Source organism: Tenrec ecaudatus, chromosome 10, assembly GCF_050624435.1.
Source record: "Tenrec ecaudatus isolate mTenEca1 chromosome 10, mTenEca1.hap1, whole genome shotgun sequence".
NCBI classification, from domain to species: Eukaryota; Metazoa; Chordata; class Mammalia; order Afrosoricida; family Tenrecidae; genus Tenrec; species Tenrec ecaudatus.
Genome location: NC_134539.1, coordinates 47,549,279 through 47,571,498, shown reverse-complemented (window position 1 = coordinate 47,571,498; position 22,220 = coordinate 47,549,279). Strand labels below are relative to the sequence as shown.

General features: G+C 41.7%; 1 protein-coding gene across 1 annotated transcript; it reads left to right on the top strand.

The window, feature by feature from the left end:
- Positions 1 to 667: 667 nt before the first annotated feature.
- Positions 668 to 20,942, top strand: LOC142458506 (thioredoxin domain-containing protein 8-like). The gene is made up of 5 exons (XM_075559517.1): positions 668 to 691; positions 4,923 to 5,027; positions 8,806 to 8,865; positions 18,300 to 18,365; positions 20,937 to 20,942. Exons 1-5 carry the CDS (start codon positions 668 to 670, stop codon positions 20,940 to 20,942), a joined length of 261 nt encoding a protein of 86 aa, XP_075415632.1.
- Positions 20,943 to 22,220: the final 1,278 nt, after the last annotated feature.

Below are 22,220 nucleotides of genomic sequence, written 5' to 3'. Positions count from 1 at the left end.
TTCACTAAATTCTTAGTAATGACAGATACCACATGCAGACAGTGTAAATCACTACTGTATTTTAAGGCCAATCAGCTGAGAATGGATTTTTATATTTGAATACAGTTGTATAAACAAACAAAGCACAAAACCTATAATATTGAGCAGAAAAAAATAAATTCTGACACCTGGCCTAATTTATCAATGTGAAATTTCTGCGCCTCATAAATTATTAGGATACAATAGCAAAGTTCAGGGGATCTATCTCTCATAAAAGCAAATTTATAATAGGATTAAGATTTTTATATTTTTCTCAATCTGGTCAAAATAGCTATTTCAAAATCCTAAATGAAAATCTCTTCCGTCCACTTAGCAGCAGGTTGCCTGCTTCTCACTGATGGTTGGAGGAGAAGGGGGAAGGAAGGCGTGACAAGTACTGTGATAGGAGGATCAGTACAAATTTTGAATACAAGTCCCTTAATTTGCTACCTCTTGGCCACAAGCCCTGACATGCCAGTGCAATTAAACCCCAAGTCAGCCAAATTCCAGGTTCTGCGTACGCATGTTTAATGACATCATAGAGAAGCTCCCCTGTATTCCAGCTAGGAGCCGGAGATTGATGTAGACAGATACAGTGGACCAACAGAACCAACCAGAGAATCTCATCAGCCATTCCTAGGTGTAAATCATGATAGAGATTATTAAAAATGCGGCAAGTATTTATTTGGCTTCATTGGATATTTCAAGAGACCATCTTAAGAAGAAATTAGATAGATTTTAATAATTGTCTCCTCGATTCAGTAATCCCTTGTTGCTCGACACCAAGGGTAATTTAACTTTTTTCTTCTTCGTGTTGGTCCTTCAGTAGCCAAGGGACAGATTGATCACAAAGGCCTGACGCCTCCCTGATGGTTATTCCCAGCTCGGATTCTACCTGGCTCCAGGCCAGCTGCTAAAATGTGCTCTACCGAATCTCATGCGTAATACTTTAGCTGCACCCAGAGAAGCCTTTAGAGTTGAAAGAATTCAGGCTTTTTCGTACCAAGTCTAAAAAAAAAAAAAAAAAAAAGCGGAACTCCAGCCATGCCTATAGACTTGGGTAGGAAAAAAATGAGTAGCCAGTAATATTATCAATTCCTTTGATAGATATTTTATAAAATTGCTTTCTACCCATTGCCTGATATTATTGCCCCAACAAATGTAAATACATATATGGTACAAGTAACCCCTTATTTTACAAAGAATGACATTGCCTCTAAATGATTCCTAATAATTAAATTGCCAGCTAAATTCTATGTAAGAGAAACATTTTCTTAAATAATATTAACAGAATGTACAGACTATGATATCAAAAGTCAAAGTACATATCCAATTAAGTTTCCAAATACATATACTTATATTAAGTCACATTTCCTTGTAAGTGTGTATCTACAAATTCAGAATTAGTTCTTTCCTGTGCTAATGATTAATTCTTACGACATGCTTCTTGTAGTGCATTTGTAGGAAATTTGCATTAAGTGGATTGTGAAAGAGACAATTGCCTCTAAGAGAGGGTAGGCCTCACCTTATTTAAGGGAAAGGAATCCTGGTGACAGAGGGGTAAAGTATTTGGCTGCTAATCAAAGGGTTTGGCAGTTCAAACTTACCCCTGACTTCCCAAGAGAACAGACCTGGTAATCTGATCCTACACAAAGGTACAGCCTTGAACACCAGATAGATAAGTCCTAGTCGGTGTTTTGGATCACTAAGAGTCAGAAGTGAGTCAATGACAATGGGTTTTTGCGTTGTTGGTTTCAGTTTTTCCAGCTAATAAGCAAGTGTGGATTTACTTGTGCTAGCTGACTAATCTCTAATGAACAGTTTCAGATTTTTTTTTTCACCACATCAAAGATTCTGCTTCTAGGTACGGCAGGCATCTGTCTGTCTCTCTCAACCCCAGAGCACTTTCCTGCAGAAGTAAAGCCTCTATTCAAATTTACAGTCCCTGACAAGGAAGGACTACCTGGTAAGCCAGGTAAAGACAGGCTTACTTGCACTTACATACTGATCTCTAATGAACCATTTCACTTGGGTTTCACATTGGAGAAAACCACGTGAAATTGTTTCCTACAGGATCGTACAGTACACACAAGTGAGCCCATCTGTAGTGAACCTCATGCAAGCCTGTTCACTGCAGGTTGGTAAGTATGCACTAGTAAATTGGAATTTGCCTTACTTACTGGATAATTCATTCCCGTTTAAGGGATAAAGTAGGCATTAGCATCCTGACTTTCTGGTGCCAAGTCACATTAAAAAAGAGGGAGAGGAGTAGAAAGCCTGAGTCTCAATCACCATGAATAGTTTGAGAGCTTTGACATGTCCCCCAAATGCAGCCATAGCTAAGATTGCAAATATAACCCTGACCAGACTGAAAGAAGCAAGCAACATAACTTTGAAATGAGAAATGAAGCTTGGCATGGCTCTCTGAAAGCTGAATTTCCCGTTAGAGACATGTTGGTAAAAGAAGAACAGTGTATAATGACTTTAGTAATTGTTCTTAGTCATTAGTTCTACCTACTAGAAACAAAATTAAATCAAATGGCAACCTTCCTATTGTAGCAGGTAGGCATGTATGGGATTGATCCCACCCCATGTCCAGTGATTCGTCCTGCTTGACTCAATCCAATTAGTGGGATTCTTGCCCTTCCCCTACCTTTTTGATTGGATAAACTCCTGATGCAGTTAGGGCCAATGAGAGTATGAGTGACCCCATTATTATGAAGAGCTGAAGAGATCATCTTGGGTAGTGATGAATGGATTCTGGAGTCAGAGTGATAGATCCACAAAAGCAACTATGTCACTCCCAAATGTGTTGGTCATGAGATAGTTATTAACTTCAGTTTTCTAAAATAGTAATATTAGTACACATTCCATAGGGTACTCGTCATCTGCTTCTGTCAGAGTGTTGTCGAATCATGGAGTTGTTTCTGACACACAGTTCCCTCATGCTGTAGAGAAGAGCATCTCCATGTGGGCATCTTCACTGTAACAGCTGAACAAAAGCAGATCTCCAGGCCTCTGCTTCCATTTCACTGGGGGCTCTTGAACTTTAAGCCTTTAGAGTGGCTGAGCCTTGATTATAATAATTGAAAAACCTTTGGAACCTAATTCCATTCTGAAATATGCTGGCTCACTGTGAGTTGGAGTTGACTGGACACCAGTGGATTTGGTCTAGTGAATAGACACTTAATTTTTATATGTATTTATAGTCATTTTTATGTACTTACAAGAGCCTGACTAGATGAAATCCACATCTCTGGCCATTCCAAAGAAAAGTCACCCAACAGAATGGAGAATTTATGAAATAATATCATTACTACTACATGAAAGCTATACTGAAGCAGTACATCAGGGAAGAACTGCCAGGAATTCAAGCTGAATTCAGATGACACAGAACAGGGGATATCATTGCTGATGTCACATGGATTGTGCCTGAAAGCAGAGCATACGAGAAAGGTGTCTATGCTATATTTGCTACGCAAAGACACTCAAATGTGTGGATAACAAGAAACTACAGAAAACGTTGAGAAGAATGGGAATTCCAGAACATTTCCTTGTGTTCATGTGGAACCTGTACATGGAACAAGAGACAGTCATTTGAACATGAGGACATCACGTGGTTGGTCTAATATCAGCAAAGGTGTGAGTTAAGGTTGTATAATTTCACCATAATTGTTCCATCTTACTCTGAGCACATAATCCACAAAGCTGGACTACGTGAAGAAAAACTCGGCATCAGGTTAAGAGGAAGATTCATTACAACCTGTGATATGCAGATGACACAACCTTGTTTGCTGAAAGCAAGGAGGACTTAAGGCATTTGCTGATGAAGATTTCTTAAATACTGCAGCCTTCGGTGTGGTTTACAAATCAGTGTAAAGAAAACCAAAATCCTCACAACTGGACCGAGACACATGACAAAGAAAAGACTGAAGTTGTCAAAAAGATTTCGTTGTGTACGTGAATTCACATTCAACACACTCATGGCCGCAGGAGTCAAGGGCAAATCTGCTGCAGAAGATGTCCTTACAGTGTTAAAGAGCAAAGCTGTCACCTGGAAGACTGACTAAGGTACATCTGACCCACGGTGTGATATTTTCAATGGCCTTTTATGCATGTGAATGCTGGACAATGAAATTCAGAAGAAACACCAGAAAATTTCGATGCATTTGAATTATGGCATTGGCAAAGAATAATGAAAGTGCACAGCGGACCAGAAGAACAAACAAGTCCTTGTTAAAGGAAGTATGGCCAGAATGCTCCCTAAAAGCAAAAACAACCAGGCTTTGTCTCGTGTACTTTAGACATGGTATCAGGAGGAGTCAATCCCTGAAAAAGAACATCCTGCCTGGTAAAGGGTCATGAAAAAGAGGAAGACCCTCATCTTGATAGATTAGCACCTTGGCTACCATATTGAACTCAAACATAGCAATTGTGGGGATGGCACAATACTAGGCAGTGTTGTATTCTATTGTGCCTAGGGTGGCAATGAGTTAAAACCGCCGGGACTACACCATAAACAAGGAGCCCTGGTCGTACAGTGGCTAAGCACTCGATTGCTAACTGACAGGCGTGTGCTGTGAGTTTTCGGGTAGTCTGCAAGAGACATATGGGACAGTCTGCTACCATAGAGATGTACAGCCTTGTAAACCCCATGGAGTTCTACACTCTCTGATGGGGTCACTGTGAGTCAGGGTCCACTTGACCACACAAAACAGCAACAGATATCTTTACCAAGATAAATTTAATCGATCTTGGACATTTAACAAAGATAGTGTCAGCTGATGAACAATGGGGTTGGTCCTGGTTCAAACATCTGGAAACTAGCCTGTCATTGTAGCCTCGTCAACACTTCATGAGATTCTGTGGTTTTTTACATTCTCATGTTTATATTCTGGTTTCAGGAAGAACTGCAGGCATTTTTAGAAGCAGCTGGACGAAAACTTGTGGTGGTGAAGTTTTCAGCAAAATGGTGTGGTCCCTGCAAGGTTATACAACCTCTTATTCAAGTAAGCATGCTCAGCATCCACCCTACGTTTATAAGTGGAATTTAAAGTCCTCAGATATTTTGCCTAATCGTTCTAAGTTTGACATTTATGAAGCACATTTCTTGTTTTATTTAAAGCATTCTACTAATTGCTATTAATAAAAACCAAACTCAAACTCACTGCAATCGAGTCGATGCCAACTCATAGTGAACAGGGGAGAACTGCCCTTGTGGGTTTCTGAGACTAACTCCTTACAGTAATAGAAAGTCCTGCCTTTCTCATGAGGAATGGTTGGTGGTTTCGAACTGCTGAACTTGCAAATGGCAGTCCAATGCATAACCACTAGACCACTAGGATTCCTATGAAGCTAATGTATTACGATCTAATTAGATATCTTGTATATACACCAGACAATTGGTGATACTTTTCTGTGGTTACTTCTACAAAGAACATCAAGAATTCACCTCTTTTTTAATGGATTATTCATAGCAGAAAACTGATATTTGACAGAGTTTAAAAATTCAGAACTTCCAAATATTTGAATATTCCAGGTAAATATTTTAGTTAAACAGCACTATAATATTTATTCTAATTAAACAGCCCTAGTCCTTTACTATAGCAAAGGAATTGGCTGACAGTCAACCATTTCAGGAGTTCGTATATGATCAAGAAGCAAGAGTACAGAAGAAGGAACTCTGAGCTGCACTGAACAAACAAAACTAAGCTCACTGAGATGGAGTCAATAGCAACCCTATGAGAAGAACTTCCCCCTTGGGACCTCTGAGACTGTCACTCTTTACAGGAGTAGAGAGCCCCTTCATTCCCCTTGAGAGCAGCTAGTGGGTTCAAACTTCAGACCATTCCGTTAGCAGCCCAATGTGTAACCACTGCACCACCAGAGCTCCCTGCTTCACTGAAGGTATTGCCAAATAGTCAAGTTTCAAAAATGGACGTAATGCCAATTGAGATGTTTCAATAAGCAGCTGCAATGCAGGAAGCACTCACTCTTCCAGTCCAGGAATGTGGTTACCTAGCTAGCCACCTGGAAGAGATTCTTGTACATGCCCATTCCAAAGACATGCGATCTAATACAATGTGGAGATTAAGGGGCAATACTACTAATATCGCATGCAAGTAAAATTGTTCTAAAGATAATTTTTAAATGGTTGCAGCAGTACATCAACAGGGTAGAGTCAGAAGAGCAGGTGCAATAAGGGGTACCAGTTGTTGATAACAGGTGGCTGTTGGCTGAAAGAGAAACCAGGAACATGTTTACCTTTGTTTTACTGACTAAGCAAAGGCACTAAACTGTGTGGATCAAATTAAGGATGACCTCGCAAAGACTAAGAATTCCCACACACTTCATTGTTCTCATGTGGAACATGTGCTGTGGTGTCAGGCTCAACTAGCAGCCTAGATGACCTATGAGGTCTGAATGACCCATCCCTATGATCCACTCCACGGGTCACATGCAAGTGACCCATCCCAACCCCACCTCTCCTGATCTGTCCCACTGGTCCTGTTAGGGTTAGCTGGAGATCTGATTGACCGTCCCAATTTGCCTCACACAGTTCATTCCACAAGTCATGACCCAAATGCTGGAATACAGACCAATCAGGATGCAAGAATAAGGATCAATAGGGGCTGAGACAAGCTGATAAGATCCTGTCACCTGACTCCCATAAAGTTCAATGGTGTCATCAGCTTCCTCTCAAATCGTGAAGTAACCCGCTTAGTGAATGAAGCTTTCTGTGCTTATTAAATATCTTTGTTCCGATGCATTGTCTTTGTCTTCCTGTCTCACGTGTGTGACTCCCTCAGTTTTGGCAAACCACTCCGGAGAAACTTGCTAGCTTTTCTCCGGAGAAGAAAAGCCAAGCAACACTGACTTTCAACACACAGCACTAGACCAAGCCACAACCACTCGATCGAAACAGGTGGATAGTGCATGGCTTAAAACTGCAAAAGGTATGTGTCACGGTTGAATCCTTTCCTCCGCAGGCTGAACAAATCTGAGAAACTGGTCTATTTGAAGAAAAATGTGGAATCAGGATTGGAAGAAGACTCACTGGCAACCTACACTTTGCAGATGACACCACTTTCTAAAAGGGAAGAGAACTGATGAAAACATTACAACTTATTGTAAAGAAAACAAAATCCCCTCCCAACGGGATCTATAAACATTATGATCAATGAAGAAAATATTGAAATTGTTATGGATTTCTTTATTTAGATCTACACAATTAAGAAATTAGATAATGTATGGCATTGGACAAATTTGTTGCAAAAGAGCTCTTTAAAGTGGAAGACAGAAAAGAATTGATACACTTGAATTATGGTGTTGGCAAGGAACACTGACTATGCCATGGACTGCCAGGAGAAGAGGCAAATTATCTTGGAAGGAATACACTTGGATGTCAGGATGGTGAGGTGTAGTCTGAAGGAGTTGGGCCTAATATTAGGAGGAACCAGACCCTAAAGAAGGACATGACATCATGCTTGGTAAAGTAGAAGGTCGAGGAAAGGAGACTCTCAACAAGATGGATTGAGACAGCCACTATAGCAATGGGTTCACACATAGCATTGACTTTGAGGGTGGCACATGCCCGTGACCAGGCAGTGAATGTTTCCTTCTGTGCAGTGACTGTCAGTCAGAAGCTAACAGCAACACTGATCTAACCTTCCTCTCAGAACCAGTCCTATGTCCCACATATGCCTGTCTTGCCCTTGTCCCATTTAAAATATCAAAGTAAAATATTCTATGTCATTTTCCCGTTTATATTAAGATCTTATGTGCACATTGGCTTATGTTTTAATAGTCTTTAAATGATCATTTTCGTCACTTTATCTAGCTAATTTTCTATGACCTCATAAATTCGGGTTTGTTTGTTTGTTTGTGGCCCAACATACTCTAAAAAGAATCTCTGGATATTTTCTTTTCATTTTTTTTGCACTTATGTCAATTTTATAAAATCTATTACTTCAAATCTCAAGAGGTTCTGATTTCTTGACCTAACTGAAAATACTCTGGTTTATTTTCACTGAAATTTCTAAAATCTCACCTTTAAAAATATCACTATTTTTTGTTGCTGTTAAAATAAATATGTGTAGAACATACAGCAATTTAACTATTTCTACATGTACAATTCAGGGACATTGGCTACTCTCTTTTAGTTGTGCTATCTTTCTTATGTCTTTTCAGAATTTCCTTCCTCTCTTGACAGAAAGTGTGGTGCTTAACTCACTGCACCACCAGGCGAGCTCCTTCCACTAAACTTTCTATGTAACCTTTACAATTACTTCGTGAATCCGATCCCGTACTGATCGTTTTGGAAAATAAGACAATGCTCAAGACAGATATTCTATGCTAATTAAGCGAAACTATCATTTGGCTTAAAGAAGATTTTAGGGGGATATTTCTGGTTAAAGTTTAAAGAGGATAGAAGGGCAATCATCTGGGGTTTCATCCAACCTTCACGGGTCCAGAAAGGTTGGATTAAATGAGAATATGAAATTCTACTCATATGTTGCCTTCTTGATCAGAATTCTATCAACAAGCCAACTAATATGTCAACTTTTAAAACTTAAGCTCTTGAATCTATCTGAATCAATCCCAAACCTACCTGTACTTATTAAAGCACACAATGTTGATCCTTAAAATTAAATTATATTCAAATTGATTCTATTCAAATTTAGTTATTTTAAATGTAGTAAACATAGCCTTTTTAAATTTTGCCAAAAGGCATTATTTAGTACTGATATCAAGGTAACCGGGAATTTTTATTCTTTTATTTTGGAGGCAATGTCTCTTCAATACCAAAACGTCATGTTTGCTAATGTGGATGTGGACGAGGCTCAGGTAAGAACCAAACATTTCTGTAGATTCTTAAGTCGCAAATGCAACATGTTAGAATAGCACTTGTATATGTGACTAAACAATTTAACTTATAAGTAGAATTTCACAACTCATTCCACAAATTATGTATCAAAACCCTTGATAAAAGTTTTGGATGCTTCATATTAGAAAACAAATGGTAGCAAATACCGATACGTGTCTCCACTGTTGCTCCCTCCCTTCTCACAAGGCAGCTAACTTTACTGACCAATCCCATTCTTGGTCTGGACCCAGCCCCAGAATCCTTCTCAGCAGAGTTGCTCTACATAGCTGATGCTAGTCGGTGAAAATGGAATTCCAAGTGAAAAATGTTTTTTTGTCCCTTGCAATTTTGGATTTTGAATCAATTGCTGTGTTAGAAAGGGTTCTCTAGAGAAACAAAACCAGGACACTAATAATTTCGTAGATAGATAGATAGATAGATAGATAGATAGATAGATAGATAGATAGATAGATAGATAAGAAATAAACAGTTAACTAATCTATAAAGCAGCACAAATGACTCAGTGCAACTCACGTCCATGAGACAGCTACTAAACCAGCAATCCTTCAAGTCTTGAGGGCCGCGGGGTAGTCCTCCGTGGAGCAGTGCAGGCTATCCGGCCACAGGCAGCAAACAGCAAGCAGGTCACCAACAGTCAGCTAGATGACAGGATCTAACAGTCCTCCGTTCAAGAGATGTACCTTCCAGTAGCTTGGCGAAGCAGGTCTTGAAGGAACCTCAAGTTACGGCGACACAGTCCATGAGTAGGCATCCCTCAGATAGTGTAGCTTGCAAATTGAGGCACAGAAAGCAAGGCAGCTGCACACTGGTCTGATGATCAAAGAGCAAGAGAGAGAGAGGCGAGGCTTGATGAGCCATTGATCTCTCCACCCTTCAACCAATCTCACATGTGTTCATTGACCATGTTGGCACAACAAACCCACCTATCAAAATCTACCCCTTGCTATCAAAATCTACCCCTTGGCATCTGTACACAATTATTTAGTCATATATAATTTCCAGACATTAATGAAATCACACTTATACTTAACATCAAACATCTATCATAACTATATATAAAAACACACTGAGTCCAATTGTATCTGATATATCATACATGAACAAAGGAAAGATATGCCATAAGCTCATATAAGGGAAATACACTAACGATTACAAACCTTGCTTTTGCAATTGATCACAGTTAGAACTGCCTATTTCTGCTACCCATTCTGTATTACCTTTGCCCTCAGCAAGCACCTCAGCTGGCTGCGGGTTTTTGCCTGGTGTGGTGACCCAGACCTTCATTCCTGAGGGGTCTGTGTCATTAGACATCCTGTCAGGATTGGGTTGCTGTAATTTACCATTTACTTTAATCACAGGTCATGGTAACACTAACAGTTGACCTATGGGATCTCCTGGATTCCAGGCATATTCTTCTTTATCTTCCTTATGTAACACCAGTCCAATTTCTCCTTGGTAGTCAGGATCAATTACACCACTCAGTACAGTGACACCCTTCTTAACCTGTTGAGCCAAGGACTTTACTCCAAAATCCCAATGGTCTACGCTGTGATTCACCAATAGGGGTCTGCCAAAGACTCCACACTGCATTTTTATCTACAACTGACACGTCTAGCACCATTGGGTCAGCTGGATCATATGGTCCCAGTAGCAAAGCAGCTTGCCTGAACCTGTTGAGCCTTTTCTTGTTCTGGGCCTCACTCAGAATTGGAGGCCTTTCATGTTATGTGATAAATAGGTCGAAGTAGAACACCCAAGTGAGGTACATGTTGCCTCCAAAATCCAAAGAGGCCCACTAGGTGTGTGCTTCCTGTTTAGTTGTTGTGGGGGGAGGGCAATGCAATAGCTTATTCTTCCCTTTAGTAGGAATATCTCGACATGCTCTACACCACTGGACCCCTAGAAATGTTACTGATGTGGAGGGTGCTTGAATCTTCACTGGGTTAATTTCCCAACCTCTTGTACACAGATGTTGTACCAGTGAATCTAGTCTTTGATACATCCTCCTTAGTGGGTCCAATCAGCATAATGTCATCAATATAGTGGACTACTGTGATATTTTGTGGAATAGACAGGTGATCAAGGTCCCTTCAGACTAAATTATGGCACAGGACAGAAGAGTTGATGTAGCACTGGAGGAGAGTTGTGAAACTATATTGTTGCCCCTGCCAGCTGAAGGCAAACTGCTTCTGGTGGTCCTTCAAGACCGGTATTGGGAAGAAGGCATTGGCCAGAACAATAGCTGCATACCAAGGACCAGGAGAAGAACTGATTTGCTCAAGCAATGAAATCACATCTGGAACAGCAGCTGCAATTGGAGTCACCACCTAGTTAAGTTTAGCATAATCCACTGTCATTCTCCAGGATCCATCTGTCTTCTTTACAGGCCAAATATGTGAGTTAAATGGGGATGTGGTAGGAATCACCACTCATGCATCTCTCAAGTCTTTGGTGGTGGCACTGATCTCTGCAATCCCTCCAGGAATGCGGTACTGCTTTTGGTTTACTATTTTCCTAGGCAACGGCAGTTCTAATGGTGTCCACTTGGCCTTTCCTACCATGATAGCCCTTATTCCACATTTTAGGGATCCGATATGGGGGTTCTGCCAGTTACTAAGTATGTCTATTCCAATGATGCATTCTGGAACTGGGGAAATAACCACAGGATGGGTCTGGGGGCCCACTGGACCCACAGTGAGGTGTACCTGAGCTAAAGCTCCATGGACAACTTGACCTCCATAAGCCCCCAATCTGACTGGTGGGTCTTTGAAACACTGTGGGTCTCCTGGAACTAGTGTCAGTTCTGAGCCAGTGTCCAGTAATCCCCGAAACGTTTGAATATTTCCTTTCCCCCAATGAACAGTCACTCTTGTGAAAGGCTGCAGGTCCCTTTGGGGAAGGCTAGAAGAAAGACTAACAGTATAAACCTTCAGTGATGTAGCAGGTCCTCCTTCAAAGAGACCCGGCCTTCCCTCATTCAAGGGGTTGTGGGTCTGTAAACTGACTCAGGTCTGGGAATTGATTGAGTGATCGTGACTGTCTATTCTGCTGTTCACCTGATCTAGCATTCTTCTGCCTGTACAGATCATGTAAATATTTAGCAGGTTTCCCATGTATTTCACTCCTAGTGACACTGTGACTAAGTATCCAATGTCATAAGTCCACACGAGATAGTTTGATTTGATTGCTACGGAAACCTTGCTGTTTATTATAACCACATCCACTTTGTCTCTGCTGATTCAGTGCTGACACCTTCCCTCTACCATCATGGGGCCCAATCAGCCCCATTGTGGGCAAATGTCAGAGTTTATTTAGGGCAGTTCCCACTGTTAATCCTGGTGCACATAAAAGAGCAATTACAGGAGTCTTCAGAGATGTTGGTGCCCACTTCAGGAACTTGTTCCTTATGGTTGTTGTGAAGGGTTGTCCTCAGGACACCCCCTTTTTGGGTCTATGGGAAATCCTGATAGATCCATTCCAACATACCAATTTCTCTAAGCTTTTGGATACCTTCTTCTACAGTGTACCAAGGTAGGTCAGGCACCTCAAATTGGTCTAATCTAGGCCATCTGGCAGTCCATGCTTCAGCAAACCATCCAAATAAGGAATTAGATCCTCTCTTAACCTCGCTCACTGAGACATTGAAAAAAGAATCTGTGCTTAGGGGTCCCATATCCAGATATTTAAACCCGTCTAATATTACATTTCGCGCAGCAGTATCCCACACCCTTAGCAGCCATTCCCAGGGACATTCCCCAGGCTTCTGCGGGTAAGTATTCGAAAGCTCGGGCAGATCTTGGAGTATAGCTCACTTCTTGGATAATCATCTCAACCTCACCTTTAGGAGCTTGCTGAGACTTAATTTTGGTGACAGGTCTAGAGGAAATAATGGGTGGTGAGGGTGCTTCCTGGGCGCTCTCAGCAATATCTTATAAGGCATTCCCCTCAGGCAATGCTACAGATGCAGCCCCACCTGGCATTTCAGCTTGAGCAGTTTGGTTAATCTGCTCAGGTGTGGCTTGTTTTATTGACAGTGGATTAATACCTTCAGGTGGGAGGGGTGGATCTATTGACTGGGGTGGTTTAATTGTTTGCAGGGGCTCAATATCCTCCTCTTCTGGATCATCAACCCATATATTCCCATCCCATGTTTCAGGGTTCCAACTTTTTCTTATAAACACCCTCACTTTGGTATCAGACACTGCTCTAGATCTGCAATTCAGCCGACGTTGTAATTCAGCCACTCGCATGAGACTCTGGACCTGCTTCTCAGCAATGTCAGCTCTATTGCTAGAGAGGAGGCGCTCCTTTGTAGCACAGGCGGATGCTTTTAAGGCTGTACGTCAGTTCCTGAGGCCCTGAGACCATCCCTCTCCTTAACCACACTTTCCATTGTAGGGGGGGCCAGCCAACCAGCTTCCCTATACTTGCCATCCTGACAAAACTGCTGGAAAATATCAAACATACGTTCACCCAGAGCCTTGCCTTTAACCAGCACCTCATCTGTCCGGGGTGTTACTGTAGATATTAGCTTTGCTATTTCACACCATGGATTAGTCAGAGTGGCAGACTTGGCCATGCCTTTAGGGGTAGAAATAGCATTATTAATGCAGTTAAAACTAATCAAGCTGGAGAGTCAATTTAAGAAGCCCGTATTTATGATTTTATTTCTCTAGAAGCACTCCTGGTACCAGTGTGTTAGGGTTTTCTAGAGAAACAAAACCAGGACACTAATAATTTTGTATATATTTATATAGATAGATAACATAAGAAATAAACAGTTAATCTATAAAGCAGCACAAATGACTCAGTGCAACTCACGTCCATGAGGCAGCTAGTACAGCGGCAGTCTTCAAGTCTTGAGGGCCGCGGGGTAGTCCTCCGTGGAGCAGTGCAGGCTATCCGGCCACAGGCAGCAAACAGCAAGCAGGTCACCAACAGTCAGCCAAATGACAGTATCTGACAGTCCTCAGTTCAAGAGATGTACCTTCCAGTAGCTTGGCGAAGCAGGTCTTGAAGGAACCTCAAGTTACAGCGACACAGTCCATGAGTAGGCATCCCTCAGATAGTGTAGCTTGCAAATGGAGGCACAGAACAAGCAAGGCAAGAGCAAGAGAGAGAGGGGTGAGGCGAGGCTTGCTGAGCTATTTATCTTTCCGCCCTACAATCAATTTCACATGTGCTCATTGGCCATGTTGGCGCAACAAGCCCACCTATCACAATGGCTAAAGCCTAACTCAATGGATTACAAACACTTTATTACACCTCACTTTCCTCTTGTTTTGTATCATGCTTTTTGTGGGATTAAAAAAAATCACAAAGAATTCCAGGAAACCCCTCCCTCCTGTCCTAAGAGTCGCCACTCTGTGCCAACATATATACAAAGAATAATCAGGCTCATTCCATGCATCCAAATGTGTCTTACAATATACAATGTTTCCACAAAATTCTCCTGGTTAATATTTGTTCATTTGTAATGCAAAAATACCCTACAACAATAACAGTGGTGTATTCATAGGAAAGTATAGGGAACCCCGGGAGCACAATGATTAAGCCATCAACTGTTAGCCAAGAGCTTGTCCGTGTGAACCCATCAGCTGCCTCACTGGCGAGAGATGGGGTCTTCTGTGCCGACAAAGATTGGCAACCTTGGAAGTGTTTGGAGCAGTTCCGTTCTGGTCAGTAGGATCGCTATGAATCAAAATTAACTGCACTTCAATGGGTTTGGTTTTCAGCATTCATATATTAAACTGAATTTGAAGTTTAGAATGAAAAAAAAAACCTGTTCTTCAACCAGCTTTGCTTTGTAATACTTGTGTGACCTGTTATCATTTAATCTCAGTAAGCTTCATTATGATATTACACGAGAAGATAAAATGCAGTAAGATACATAAAATGCATGGCAGTGCCAGGAACCTGCTAGAAGTTCCCTTTCTCAGTTTCCTTCAGGCTTTCTTCAAGTGTGAGAATGTTTGGCAGTCCCTTAAACTAAATTATATACTCTGCCTTCAGAATACGTGTCTAAGGATCATTATCTTCTTTTTACTTTTAATTGCTTCATTAAAATATAATTTCTTAGCAATCACACACTTAACCCACTATGCCACCAAACTCAAACCAAACTTGCCGCCATTGACTCAATCCCGACTCATAATGACCCTGCAGGCAGGGTTGGAAAACCCCTGTGGGTTCCAAGACTGTAGCTCTTCAGAAAGCAAGTCTTTTCTTTCTCCCAGGATTGACAACTGGTTTCAAATTGCTGGCCTTGAAGTTTGCAGCCCAAAACGCAACCAAGGTTCCTTAATGCCTATATTAAACAAAGCAACAACCCAAAATAACCCACCACTGAGTTGATGCTGACTCATAGGGGAGAATTGCCCCTCAAGAAAGCCTGTATTAGCAGATCCCAAATCAATGGCTGTCCCCAGACCATGGAGCACAAAGCTAAGCACATAAATGCCCAATGGATAGTCATGGGACTGGATTTCTCCAAGGCCCAATCCTGTCCCTAGGTATGTCTGGTGTTACATAATTTCACATCAACTTGAAAATATAAAAGAGTAGTGATGGAGTCTAGCCTGTCAATCAAGTTGAAGCTAGATGATGACCTCTCATAAGACAGGTCCTAGGAACCTCCCCCCGACACACACACACACCTGCCTTCACCTTCCTATTGATTAGCCATGCTGAGACCGGCAAGAGCCCTGGAGATGTGCTCACCTCCATTGGATCCAAGAGACTTTGCACCCACTGGCCAGTGATGTTCCTCCTGCATTCTGCATCATTGCATGTGGCTTCGTGAGTGTGAAGAGGGACTTATGGACTCATATCAAACATATGTACTTGAGTTGGACTGAACTGGGATGTTTTCCTGTTATACAATTATTTCTTGATAAAAACTATTTCTTACACATTAAAAAAAGAGAGAGATCATTTTATCTAAATTAATATTTTATCTAAATGAAATCATGCAATATGTGGTCTTTCGTGACTGACTTGCTTCATTTATAGTATTTTCCAAGTTTCATCTGTGTCAGAAAATCATTTCTTTTTCTTGCTGAACATTATTCCATGGTGTGGCTATTCCATATTTTGTTTCATCCTTGGTCAGTTGATGGCCCTTTGGGTTGCTTTAGCTTTGGGGTTATTATAAATAGTGTTATTACAAGCATGCACGTCTTTTGTATGGGCATGTGTGTGTTTATTTCTCCTGGGTATATACCTGGAGTGAAACTGTCAGGTCACAAATGTAGTCATGTTTAACCTTTTCGGAAACTCGCAGATGAATTTTAAGTGGCTTCCTCTCTTGTGATCCCACCAGTAGCACATGGGGCTTCAGTTTCTCCACAACTTGCCGCTATTCGCTTCTTTCTGTCTTTTTTACTATAGTTCTTTGCCTTTTGTGGTGAAACAAAATGGCTATTTTCTTTCTTGTGTTTCTAATTTGTTGTCTTCACTGTGACAATGAAATTTCCAGTGCATGTCTGTGTACGTGGACATACATTGAGATGGTGGGAAGACAGAAATTAAAACCTTAGGTACAGTAGAGAAAGAAGTTCAATTCTATTGAAATGATAGGTCGCTAATTTTCTTTTGACTCCTAAATAAGATAAACAGAAACTGACCCTTGGCAGCATATTGGAATGGATTAAAACAACTCAGATTTGGAATGAGTTTCTTATCCATTGGTACCAAATCGTTCACAAAGATGGACAAAGAAACGGTTCAAAAGAAAGAACTGCGCGGGCTTCATTGAAAATACTTGGTGAGTCTATCACCCTGGGTCATAACAAACTATAGCTAGCCCGGAGAAAACTTGGAATTCCAGAACACTTAATGGTGCTCATGCCGAACTCGTACATGGATGAAAATTCAGTGAGGAGAATGAGGGAATGCGGCAGGGTTTAAAATCAGGAAAAGTTTGCACCAGGGTTGTATTCTCTCACCATATGGATTCAATCTGTGCGCTGAGCATCTAATCAGAGAAGATGGCGTATATGCAGAACGTGGCCTCAGAATTGGAGGAAGGCTTATTAACCACCTGTGATATGCAGATACAAACCTTGCTCACTGCAACTGAGGAGGACTTGAAACACTTGATGAAGATCAAGGATTGCAGCCTTCAGGGTGGATAACCGCCCAGTGTAAACAAGACCAACATTCTCTCCACTAGACCAATAGGGAAGATCATGATGAATGGAGAAAAGGTTGACGTTGTCATGAATTTCACCTTGCTGGTATCTGCAATCAATGCTCACGGAAGCTGCCGTCAATAGATTAAAAGATGAATTGCATTGGGTAAATCTGCTGCACAAGATCTCTTTAAAATGCTGAAAAGCAAATGACCCAAGCTATGGTATCTCTCATTGCCTCATATGCATGCAAAAGTTGGACATTGAACATTGAACAAAGGAGACTGGGAACGAATTGATACTTTGGAATTTTGGTGCTGGAGAAGAATGTTAAGAGTACCGTGGACTACTCAAAGGACAAGCAAATTTGTCTTGGAGGAAGTCCAGCCAGAATGCTCCTTAGAGGCGAGTATGGTGAGGCATCTCATCTTACGTACTTTGGACATGCTGTCAGGAGAGACCAGTCCAGGGAGAAGGCCATGGTGCTCGGTAAAGCAGATGGGCGGTGAAAGAGAAGAAGGCTCTCCAAAGAGAGGGGTTGGCATTGTGGTTGTGACAGTAGGCTCAAGTACAGGAACAATTGTGAGGATGGTGCAGGACCAGGCAATGTTTCATTCTGTGGTGTCTAGGATCGCCATGGGTCAGAACTGGTGCAATGGCACCTACCAAAGACAGTAGTGACGCATCACCCCATGTGCCAGGTATGATTTGTAGTAAAGATACCTTTGCTCTTTCCAAGAGCTCTCGTGCACCGTGGGCTATGCCTCAGTCTGTTAACTGCAAGGTCATTGGTTCAAAATGACCAGCCTTGCGAACTGCTCCCGGCAAGGTTGACAGCCTCAGAAATCCGATCTCCTTCCACAATAAGTTGGAATCTGCTTGGGGTCGGTGTAAGTTTTTAGTACTCTTTCCTACGTTTTATAACATGCGTTCTTGATACTGAGTCCCACTGGGGAATCTCAACATCTTTATCTCAGATAAAGCCCACTCAGCCTGTCAGTGCCCTTTCTGTCCCAGCCTCAGTCACGCATCCTTTCCTTGAGCACTGGAACAGAAGAATCCAGCAATCTTAGGAACCATCATCTTCCACTGTAGCGTATGTAGAGGGTGTGGTAGAAAAACTCTGGGCAGGAGAATCCATAATGAGTCAGGTCTTCCTGGCCTTTCAAACATGCCACCTGAAAAGTCACCAAGCAGTATCCTTGGACCAGAAAGAAGGACATCCAAAACTCTGACCTCATGCCAATTCTTTTCTTTCCCAGGAGTTGGTCCAAACATGTCACATCAAAGTGTTACCCACATTTCAGTTGTTCAAGAAAGTCAATAAGGTAAGTTTCTTTGGTACCTGGCAGGACAGAATTGATTATAGGACCGTGAGCATCTAAAAACAACAACAAACATGCTTAGAGTATCCTAGATGGATGAAACAACTGCAATTTATTTAACCCTTGGCAATGTAATACATAGTTCCTGAACACTAAATACTGACAAGTGGTTAAAAAAAAACACAAAGACCTAAAAGATGGGTAATAGTGATGGTTAAGCCATATGATGAAAATAAATGTCCAAAACCTTAAGAATTACCAAAAAAAAAAGAATTATCTCACTGCTATCCTTACTCAAAAGCACAATTTTCAAGAAGGAAGCTTACAAAAAAGAACATAGTGAAATTCTCACTTGAACATATATATGCATCTGTTAATGCAAAATATTAAGCAAAAACTAACACAAGGGAAACTTTGTTAACAGATATGAGTTGAACAACATGATCAACATCATATAGTTGAACTGTGCATGTAAAGATTGTTGAAATGGTAAATGCCATTTTATTGCATAGATATTTACCACAATAAAAATATTAATGTTGATATGCATGAATATGATTCTCTGCTAATGTATAATTTAATACACTAGTTAAATGACTATAAGCTGTTATAGAATAGTTAAGCAACTATTTATTTAATTAAATAACTATAAGCTGAAAACATATTGCAAGGCAGCATAGTATAATGGTTGAATAGGCAGGTCCTGGATTCAGATTTGGCGGGTTCAAATACATGTCTACACTTCCTAGCTATGGAACCGTGAGTAATGCACTTAACCTCTTTGCCTTAGCTTCAGTGTTCATCACAAGGATTTCCCTCACACAGGCTTTGTGAGAGTTAAATGAAGTAACATGCAAAAAATGTTTACACCCATCCCAACATACCTCAGAGCTCTGGGTGTGAAAGCCCTTGTTATTTTGAAGATAAGAATAGGATGGTAGGTTTTACATGCTCCGTACGTGTTGGAATGAGCATTCCCGTCTATTGCCAGAAGCACTGACACTTGGGCAGCACTTAATGACGGGATTGGACAGCTCAGTTAGCCACAAACTCTTCCTTCTTTTTCACACAATTATCTCATCCCTGGAAATTTTCCCTACAGGCATATTTCGGGGAAAAACAAACCACTGTATGTGTAATCATTTGAACATTCTTTTTCCATAAAATGAAAACAATCTAAGTGTCTTTTATTAGTAGAATGGTTAAAGGAATGTTGCTATTTCCATGCAATAGCATACAATTAAAATATTATGAATTATACATGTGGAAATTTGAATCGGTGTGTCATTGCTGTGTGTATTCTTTTTCCATTAAAAATTATTCCTTGGGAGTTAATACATATATCATATCTTTCCATAGTTCAATCTCATCAAGCAGAATTGTACAATTGTTACTACAATCGGTTTCCAAATATTCTTTTTCTTCCTGGACTCCTTGACATCGTCTCCCCTTTACCCTAGTACCACCACTGTACCCACCCCCCAAAACCCTTATTCCACTTGCCGTCCCTGTAGATTCATCAATCCTGGGTGTCAAATACCGAAACACTGAGAAGCACATAACACAACGTCCAGAGGGTGACTTCCAATGACATAACACCTCTGAGATACGCCCTATCAAACAAAAACAAAGCAAAACAATCCAAAATTACAGAAAATTTTGAAAACGTGATCAGGTCCAGCACCCATCAGAGGGGGATCAACGGACAACGTTGTAACTGGTCAAGTCAGATTTGTGCCTTTGATCTTCTACAGCGGCCTCTCCAATGCTCTCAGTTTAGGACTCAGTCCCTCCCGCCCTCGATCTGGATTCACCGGAGGCTTGTTGCCTGTGCAGTTCCCTCAGATGAGTCCTGGGCTCCCGCTGTCTTCCTTAGCTTTCTGCAGACCACATGCTATGTGGATTCTTAACAACAGCAAAACTAAATAAACGACCTTAACGAAGTGTTATTGTAAAGATAGGCCAGAGCACATGCTTAAACTCTGTCAACATTGTATGTGGAATGTGAAGAAAGAGAGCATGTGATATGCTGGCAGTAGGATTATATCTTCCGTTTGTTTTTATTTGCTATAAATAAGACAATAGATCTAAGTTATGTTAAAATAACTACCATCGCATATCCCAGCCCCTGAGTTGTGGCTTGCAAAGCACAGCAGTGCAAACCTGCCAACTTTCCTGCAGGAGAAATCTGAGGCTGCCTGCTGCCAGGAAGAATCACAGTCTGGGAAATGCAAAGAGGCAGCTGGACTGTGTCCTGCAGACCCTATGCATAGGAAGAGACGTGACAGTAGTGAGTACACAACAGACAATGGACAGAGAAATGGGGAGGGGAGCCCCACAAAGCCAAGGTTATAGCTATTTTATCTCTCCTAATACAACACAGCATTTGGAATCGGCCTCTGCCAAACCCCCATTTCCACCATTGCAACCAAAGCTACAGTCAAATGGAAATGCCATTAAAAGGCATCATCCCCACCATGGGCAACACAGAACAATCCTGGGAATCATAGAAGGCTCAATCGGGTTGGCAAGCAAATAGGCCTGCTTCTGTTCATTTTCTTCTTGTTCCAATAGGCTTGACTAGGAAGGCTCTCATTGGCATCCACAGTTGTCCAGGGAGTAGAAAACATTGAAGTTCGCTTCTTTGAGACCATCTTTCCAGAGATGTGCGGCCCTTTTTTCATCCGGGATAGCACAACTGAAATCGACTTACTAAAGGGGACCAGTACTGTGATCTTTAACAACAAACAAGGTCCCTGGTGGGACAGCTTGCTGTCAACTACGGACCTAAAGAGGGGTGGTTTGCGTTTACCCCGGGGGAATGCAGAAGAAAGGCCTGACAACCCGCTTCTGTAAAAACGACCGCCAGGGGCGCCCTAGGGAGCAAAGTTCTGCTCTGTGTCAGGGGAAGCCAGCCCCTAACACATCATTACGGGTTAGGCGCAATTGTACAGCGATAAGTCAGGATCATAGTAAAGTTATAGAGAGCATGAGAGATAGAAGAGAAGTATTGAAATAAATGGAGTCAGACACGACCCATGGCAGCATGCTCACTTCAGCTCCACCCAATGGTCCACGTGGAGGGAGAGAGAGAGATTTAATGCTAGCCCAGGCTTTTTATATTCTCTGGGGACCTGCAAGCCCCCTAATTACGGTGAGGACCTACGTCACAGGAAGGGGCTGTCCTATGGGTAATACAGTAATGAGAGGGGGTGGTCTAGGGACATGCATGCAATAGGAAGAGGAGGGATTGGGGGTATACATGTGACAAGATGGGCGGATCCTAGATTTAGGATGGCAGCTTAACTTTAACCTGTTCTCTAGATCTCCATAGGAACCATTATCAGTAGGGTGTAAAGCCCCACCTTCTGGAACCAAATAGATGACTGCAGGCGTCCAGTGTCCTTAACAGTAGGGTGCGGGGCCTATTGCAGTCTGGCAACTGATGGCCCTCAGGGAGGATGCCTGTGAGCATCTGACCTCCCCCCACAGCTCTGTACCACTGGGGCTGCCATGAGTCAGAGTTGACAGGATGGCAATCCATTTGTTTCTGCGGGAGGCTAAGAAAACCCCACTACTGAGTCGACTTTCTACTGAAAGCTGTGGTAAGAAATGTGCTCATATTCCTGGCAAAAAAAAAAAACCCAACAACATCTGGCCAAGAGCCAGTGTCCATTATGCCATTTTGAATGCACACTGCATCAGACATCTTAATGATACTTTTCCCAGAACACAGAGCTGGGGGAACATGTTGCTCCGTGCACCCGTCAGCTATGCGAGAGAAGCCCGGGGCTTACTCATTCTGCTTTTGCTGCCAAGCGTCTCAAGATGACTCCCGTGCTCAGATAGAACCCTTTT

What these genes read in the sequence shown, in the direction of transcription:
- LOC142458506 (XM_075559517.1), top strand. Translation starts at nt 668, where the DNA reads ATGATAGAGATTATTAAAAATGCG. An exon ending in TAGAGATTATTAAAAATGCG is followed by an intron (nt 692 to 4,922) that starts GCAAGTATTTAT and finishes TTCTGGTTTCAG; the next exon opens with GAAGAACTGCAGGCATTTTT. An exon ending in TTATACAACCTCTTATTCAA is followed by an intron (nt 5,028 to 8,805) that starts GTAAGCATGCTC and finishes TTTATTTTGGAG; the next exon opens with GCAATGTCTCTTCAATACCA.